Consider the following 8,047-nt stretch of genomic DNA (forward strand, 5'->3'; position numbering starts at 1 on the left):
ACTGCCCAGCCACCCACGAACGTACCCCCTGCCTGTGGGCACCAGGAGGCAGAGGTATCACCGCTAGAGCCCGGGAAGAAATTGATACGGCTAAAAATGACAGGCAGGGTTTTTTTCTGGAAAAAAGGGGGCATGGTGGAAGGTGTGTGGCACGCTGGAATGAGCTGTCATCGCTGTAATTTTTACTGTGAAGTTCACACATGTTTGACTCACCTGTTAGACATGGTTCGCACCTGAGCTGAAATGACACAGGAAGCCATGAGGCTGCAGCCCCCGTAGAAGCACAGTCCATGTTCGCCAAAGCTTCTGGGCTTGCGAGCTGGATGCAAGGGCTTCATTGCAAGGCGGAAGCTTCAACTGCTGCCTATTTGGTGCAAATAATAATCATTTGTAGACTGTATAGGCTGTTACTGACCAGGGCGCCGGCTGGAGCCCAGCTCTGAGGCTCGCCAGCTCTGAGACGTGACTCTCCATTTCACTTTCCTTGGTTGACTAGATCCTTTTGGATTCTACACACACACACACACACACACACACACACACACACACCTTTTTTTTCCCTTGTATGGCTTAAAAATTATCTAGGTGACAACTTTATCCTGGCATGTCAATGATCTTAACCTCTTCTACATCAGTTGGATATTCACAGCATCTGAATGGGTTTTCACTGTTACATCTGGTGCTCCCAGGACACTTTAAGAAGACAACGTTTAAATGCCTTGGGTTAAAACATTAGTCCTTTCAAGCAGTTTTTTTTTCAAATGAATCAAAGACGTGCATTTAACCTCTGGTTTCATTTTCATTGCCTTTCTTATAAGTGTCTCTTTCCAAAAGATAGTCTAAATTCAATAAATTCGGAAAACAATTGCCATTGCCTGCTTTATGTGCAGAGCGTGATTCTGGACGGTTGCTGATGCATTGAAAAACAGGACCTATGGAGGAAGTTATGCTACCATTCTGGGGGTATCCGCAACATTTTGTTTTCTTATCATATAAATGTATATGTAAGTTTAATTTAAAGTCCTTCCTTATCACAATTGTCAGCACTTAGGTCAAAGACAAAGGCAGCCCTTGAGTTCTGAGCTAAGTAAAAACCCCAAAACCAAACTCAATGCTAACGCGTTGAGTCCGACTCAGACAGAGTGGAACCAAATCTTTATGGGAGCAAAAAGCCTCCTCTTTCTCCCATGTAGCAACTGGTGGTTTTGAACTGCTGATCTTGCAGTGAGGCATACAACATATATCCCACTACATGGTGAGGTCTCTTCTGAGCAAAGCAACTAGGAGCCATTTCTTTTCTTTTTTTAAAGATCATTTCATTGGGGGCTCTCACAGCTCTTATAACAATCCATACATCAATTGTATCAAGTATATTTGTACATATGTTGCCATGTTCATTTTCTGAACATTTACTTTCTATTTGAGCCCTTGATATCAGCTCCTCCTTTTCACCTCACCCCCACCCTTGTGACCCCTTGATAAATTATAAATTATTATTTTCATATCTTTTTAAAAATTTTTAAATTTTCATATCTTACACCGACTGCTGTCTCCCTTCACCTTTGTTTCTGTTGTTCATCCCCCTGGGGGGGTAGCGATTTATGTGTCAGTCATTGAAATCGGTACCCTCATCTCCCCTCCTCCTGCCACCTACCCTCTACCTTCCTAGTATCGCTACTCCCATTTCTATTCCTGAGGGGTTTATCTGACCTGGATCCCGAGTGTCCTGAGCTCTTGTCTGTACTAGTATACATGTTTCAGTCTAGCCAGAACTGAAAGGCAGGACTGAGGTCATGATAGTGGGGAGTGGGGAAGCATTGAAGAACCAGAAGAATATTGTGTTTCGTCGGTGCTATACTGCTCCCTGCTGGACTCATCCCTTCATTGTGACCCTTCTGTGAGAGGATATGCTATTGTCTGCAGATGGATTTGGGGTCTCTGCTCTGACCCCCTTCGTTCCCAGCAATATTTGTTGTTGTTGTTGTTGTTGTTGTTTTGGGTCTTCTGATGCCTGTTACCTGACCCTGTAGACACCTCATGACTGCACAGGCTGGTGTGCTTCTTCCATGTGGGCTTGTTGCTTCTCTGTTAGATGACTGCTTGTTTAACTTCAAGCCTTTAAGACTCCAAACACTATATCTTTGATAGCCGGGCACCATCAGCTTTCTTTACCACATTTGCTTGTGCACCCATTTTGTCTTCAGCGATTGTGTTGGGAGGGTGAGCATCACAGAATGTAAGATTGTTAGAACAAAGTCTTCTTGCATTGAGAGAGGGCTTGAGCAGAGGCCCAAAGTCTGTCCACTTCCTCAATGTATTGCCATATAAATATATGTACATAGGCCAATACCTCTATTTTTATGAATTAATATATTTACATATGTACACACCTGTTTATACCACTATCCACAGCTTTGCTTTCTAGATCTTTCCTCTGTTTCCTTTTACCTTCTGTGTTAGTCTGGGTTGATTAGAGAAACAAATTCATAGACACTCATATGTGTGTAAGAGAGAACTTTATATCAAAGAGCAACTGTATATTAAGAAAACATCCCAGCCCAGTCCAGATCAAGTCCATAAATCCTACATTAGCCCATATGTCCAATAGCAGTCTATAAATTCCTCTTCAGACTCATGCAATGATGCTGAATGCAGGAAGATCACAGGCCAGTGGGTGAAAAGTCTTGTAGACCCAGTGGCAGTGGAAGCATCTCAGGGCTGGTGTGGGTCTCGTGTGGCTCTGCCTCGTCCAGGGCTCTCACAATCAGTGAAGCTCCATGTGGCTTGTCCACAGAAATGTCAAGCAGAGAGTGTGTCCCACTTCCAAGGAGAAAGATAGGAGCTCCCAGAATCCTCAGGAGAAGGCCATGCCCACACAGAGGCCTCACTGGCTATGGCCTGATTGACAGACTAGACTCCACCCCTTCACTCAAGTTGACAGGAGATTATGTCACTGCCACACCTTTCTCCTGCCCCACCATCAGGAGGAGCCATTTCTGTAAGAGGAAAAACTCATGGAAGATTGGAGCCTTCCAATTAGGCAACAGGGTTTGGGAAACCTAAGACTTAATCCCACGCCCTCTTACTTACTTCCCCCTTCACACAAGTCAAGACTTCTCTACCCTCTGGCCCAACACTTGCCCACTCTTCCTCTCCCATCCCTGTTAACCATCAATTAACATGTCTTTTGGTGTGAAAAAACATCTCTTAATATTTTACAAGAAAGGTCTTTTCCAGTAGTTGCTCTTTTGTGATTGTCTTATTTCACTCATGTAATGTTCTCCAGGTTCACCCATGTTAAGAGATGCTTTGCCCATCCATCGTTGTTGGGTTTTGGGTTGTTGTTGTTGCAGTGTTGTGTAGTATTCCGTTGTGCGTATGTGCCAAAATTTATTTATCTATTCTTTCATTGATGGGCAATTTAGGTCATTTCCATTAAATATCTTTATATAGCTGAGAACTTTACCACCGTACTGGATGATCGTGGGGATCATGTATGTGTGCATGCAAGGCTATTTCATGTTGCTATGACTTCCTTTAAACTAAGGATGTAACAAATCAATTCCCCATGGCTTGTGGAGACCTAATATGGTACATTATTGATTACAACTGAAAAACAAAACAAGAAGTAAAGGAAAAGATGTGACTTTAAAACTAACATTAATAGAAAGTTTCTCATATCAGAGAAACAGGTAATATGTTGAAGACTTCCATTGTTCTGGAAATTGCCAAAAATTGTTGGGAAAACAATGAAGGCAGTTGGTGTTTAATGGTGCTTATACAAGAAGCCTTAAAACTCCCCGCCAATTCCATTGTGCTTCCTTCCTCCCCACTCCCTCCCCCCCAAAAAAGAGAGAGAAAACATTAGATTTAACGGCATGAGTATAGTGTGACACGTCCTGACATCCCTGGTGTTATATTTCTTGGCTGGGGATGCAAGCTCAGCTCTCAGCAGAACTCAGCTCCCGCGTCTACACTGACAGTTCTTCTTTGGTGTTCCGTAGATGTGGGGACTGCCCTTTGGGAACTGCCTGCCCGTCAGCGATGGCCCCGTCAACAACAGCACTGGGAGTCCTTTCTTCTACCTGACTCCCAAGGACCCCACTGTGGCCGACCTCAAGAAGAACCCCATGGCCTCGCTGATGCTGCCAGAAGCAGAAGGAGAGTTCTGCAGGTAGATCTCTTGCTTGCCTTGTTCTTCCTCCCATAGGTCCGGGCAGGGGGAAGATTCTGGCAGGGGGAAGTTTCTGGCAGAGAGGCAGAGGGATGGGCTCTTCCCTGGCTGACCTGACTTTAACAGAAGCTGCTGTTTTTAAAATAGGGATGTAAACTGGTATCCCCAGCTTGAAGTGGGAAGCAGATTCCCTCAGACTCAGAAAGACATCATCTCACTTCCCAGAGAACAGGGAGAGGAGGGGGAAGTTACTTAATCGCTGCGAGCCTCTGTTTGCTTATCCATAAAATAGGAATGTGCATTTCTATCCCGAGGGCTAGTGTAAGGAATTGAAATATGTCCAAGCACCATGGGTGGGTCTCACATACCTCCGTGGCTAAATGACGCTCTTAGGATGAAAAGGAAAAAGGCCGAGAGGAAGTTGGTCCAGGAAGGGCCACTAGCTTTTGTCTGCAGCATATGCAGCATCTCAAAGCCAAACAGACGGACTGCAGTGGAGCCAATCCCTCCTCACAGGGACCCTGTAGGGCAGGGCAGAACTGCCCCTGTGAGTTTACAAGACTGTAACGCTTTACTGGAGTAGAAAGTCCCATCGTTCCTTTCAGGAGTGGCTGGTGGTTTTGAACTGCTGACCTAGCTATTAGCAGCCTGAGACCACAACCACTACGCCACAAGAGCAAGTGCAGCACAGAGTGTATTGATTAGTTCTCAATGAATTTCTGTCCTACTCTGAAAGCTGTGCGCAAGACAGACCCTTAGTTCTTTCATGCACTTTCTCAAATCTCTCTACATGAAAAAGCTTCTAGAATCTTGTAAGTACAAATGGGAGCCCCGATCTTGATGCCTTCATCTGAATGCACAGCTTGGAACTAACCCCTGCCAGTGAGATGGTTGCCCACCACCCACCCCACCCACCCCGCCCCAGCTGGGTGAGCTCCATCCCAGCTCTGAAACTCTATTGTGTTTTACGCAAAGCGCACAGCACATAATAATTAGTCAGATTTGGTACTTGCTATGGAGGGTGCTGCAGCCTGGATAAGACCTGAGGAAGCTGGCCGACAGCAGCACTGAGGGACCTGGCTGAGTCCAGCTGGCCCGCTTTCCCCAGGTTATGGCAAGAGGCCAAAAAAATGTTCTCTTGTTCATGGATGAGGCTGCCGTTCTTTGACAGCCCAACTGGCTGTTGCTAGTAGAAGCATACTGCTGGGGTACCTTCTGCAATCTCTCAGGTGCTACCTGTGTGCACGGTGCTGTGCCTTATCAACCCTAGACTGGGAGACAGGCAGGAGGACCTTGATGAAGGAAGCCACCACTCACTCGGGCTGTGGAAGGGAAGGACCTATGGGCAGGTGCCAGGCGGACATCAGCAGGAGCTAGAAGCCGAGTGGGGTGACAGTCCCCTGAGGAGAAGTTCTCACAGAGGTTCCTCAGGAACCGGGCAGCCTTGCTTTGGTGGCCGTGAGCCATGCCTGCAGGCATTCGCCAGGGCCAGCCACCTATAGCCAGTACAGCCAAGTGCACAGGATCAGGGTGGATGAGGTGGCTGAGGCCCAACCCACCACCTGAGGGCTGCAGAGAGCACCGGGCACACTGCTCATGCTGGCTTGGGAGAGGACAAATGGGCTGCCACCCCTGGGCACCCCCGCACCTAGATAATCATGTAGCACTCCCATCCCCTGAACGACTACAGCTCCCAATGTTTGTGTTGCTGAAGTGTTCAAAACAAAACAAACAAACTACTGCCAGCGAGTGGATGCTGGCTCACAGCCACCTTCTAGGAGAGAGGAGAGCTGCCCCTGGGGTTCTGAGACTGTCACTGCTTATGGAAGTAGACGAAGCCGCATCTTTGTCCCACGGAGCGGCTAGTGGTTTTGAACTGCTGCTTCGTGGTTAGCAGGCCAACACGTGGCCACTGCACCACCGGGGTCCAGTCACTTACGTGGACAGCTTAGAGAGCTCAGCTCAAGCCTAGTGGGCGTAATGCTTCAAAGGTTACCAAGCAACGCAGCTGTTGTTCTCAATCCCAGAATGATTTTGCTGTACTCCTGGCATGGCTTATCTTACGGCACCTGGTTATGTGCTTCGCAAATAGTTCTTTGTTGGTGGTTTTACAACTTGAACGTTTGTTTCAGCACCATTTTCCCAACAGCGCTTACTCAGCGTCACATTTCGGTCATTCTCCCAGTATTTCCAGCTTCCTCGTCGTGCTGTGGCACACTTAATCGACTGTAGCCTAGCGGACACGGCTTTTGTATGCAGTGGGGAACCGAAATGTACGCAAGGCTCACTTTCTCACTGGTCTAGAACTGAGCCCACGGGGCCTCCCAGGCCTGCCTGCGTTCCCCATGACCTGCCTGGGCCGGCCCTCGTTCATCTGTGTCAGGTTCACTTTCCAAGTTCAATGTTACATTTTGGGTTTCCTCTCCCCCACCGTGCTAATGTTGAGCACAGGACCTTCACCAGGCAGAGCAGGCTGTCTGTCAGCACTCGAAGAAAGACAGATACTCACACCGTGACCACACCAGCCACACCGGGAGCTCCCCAGACCACTGCGGCAGAAATGTCCATGACCATGAGCTGTCCGACTTGTGCCTCGAGTGAAGTTTGAGGGGCATCCTGGTGAAGTACCACCCTCGCTCCTCTCTGTCCAACGGGTCACGGGGCCCCACAGAGAGCAGGGTGGATCTCCCTGGCCTTCAACGCATTTCTCACGTGGGAAGGAGGTGGGGAGAACGACAGACAACACTCAACTGTCCTGTTGGGTGGCAAGAAATCAAAGCTATTTCACCCTCTGCCTTCAGGCTCAAACTTAGAAAAATGAGAGCGGCCTTCGTACTTGAAGCCGGTTCCCTTGGCCCCTTGCCTGGCAATCACCTTTGTGCTGTTACGTGGAACGTCCTGTGTATTCCCAGCCCATTGCTGGTTCTGCGTGGTTTGGGGATCAAGGGGGCTCCCCCCTGTTTCATTCTCTGGGAGCAGACAAAACCAGCACTTTCTACAGGGCTCCTTGGGCTGCGCAGTGCGCGGAAGCAGAACCATAATTCGGATGCTCCAGACAGCCTCCTCGGCTAGGACCTGCGGGGAGGAAGCAGCAAGGCTGTTGCTCTGAGGGAACGGAAGGGGGTGCTGCAGAGCCATTTCCTTGGGAGGGAGGTGGGGCGCAAGCAGTCACAGGAGAGGGGGTGGTTCAGCTGCAAGCCCGTGTATCCTTCAGGGCGGGCCCTGTTCCAGCTGACTCCAGGGACTGGTTTGGGAGACCAGCCCAGGAGCAGACAGCCAGCCAGGCAAGCAGAATCCAGGAGGGGCAGGTGAGAGCCGAGGGAGCAGCTGTTACTACTTGGTGGACGTTTGTTATAAAAGACACTGGCAGGTAACAAGTATGTGTTTAATAAGCAGACAGCATCCACAATCAGAACCTACACACGTCTTGCCTTGTAATAGTTCATTTACTTAAAGTCCATTTTATGCCGTCATCCTTTTTGCTCCATGGTGCTCTGAAGCTTTCATTTAATTAGATGAATTAGAAGTGATGGGAATTTATTTCCCAGCTTGGGATAAGAAGACAAATGGAGACCAAGAAGCCCATTTTAACAGGTTCATTTGCAATTAGCCATGCGTTCCTCTCTTCATTTTCCAATCCCTGCAGCATGCGTGGGGTCCCTTGGTGGTACAAACAGCGCAGTCAGCTGCTAAAGCAAAGGTTGGAGGTTTGAGTCCACGCTGAGGCCTGGTGGTCTCCTGAGGAATCAGCCATGTTCACTGATGGGCTCCCCAAAGGCTAGGTTTCTCAGGTGACTGAGTTCACAGTCAAGAAAATGGGGCATTAAAACGCGTTCCCCTTTCCCCAAAGAAAGTCTTGTGGAGAAAGATGGC

General features: G+C 48.3%; 1 protein-coding gene across 1 annotated transcript in view; it reads left to right on the plus strand.

The window, feature by feature from the left end:
* CREG2 (cellular repressor of E1A stimulated genes 2) overlaps positions 1 to 8,047 on the plus strand; it is a 52,805-nt gene that overhangs the window by 1,850 nt on the left and 42,908 nt on the right. The window contains exon 4 of the mRNA XM_013005100.3: positions 4,005 to 4,174. Within this exon, the coding sequence (XP_012860554.2) occupies positions 4,005 to 4,174 (170 nt within the window). The remainder of the gene's footprint in view (positions 1 to 4,004; positions 4,175 to 8,047) is intronic.

This window comes from Echinops telfairi, unplaced genomic scaffold (assembly GCF_000313985.2).
Source record: "Echinops telfairi isolate 266 unplaced genomic scaffold, ASM31398v2 ScPeMD7_7467;HRSCAF=8505_1, whole genome shotgun sequence".
Taxonomy (NCBI): domain Eukaryota; kingdom Metazoa; phylum Chordata; class Mammalia; order Afrosoricida; family Tenrecidae; genus Echinops; species Echinops telfairi.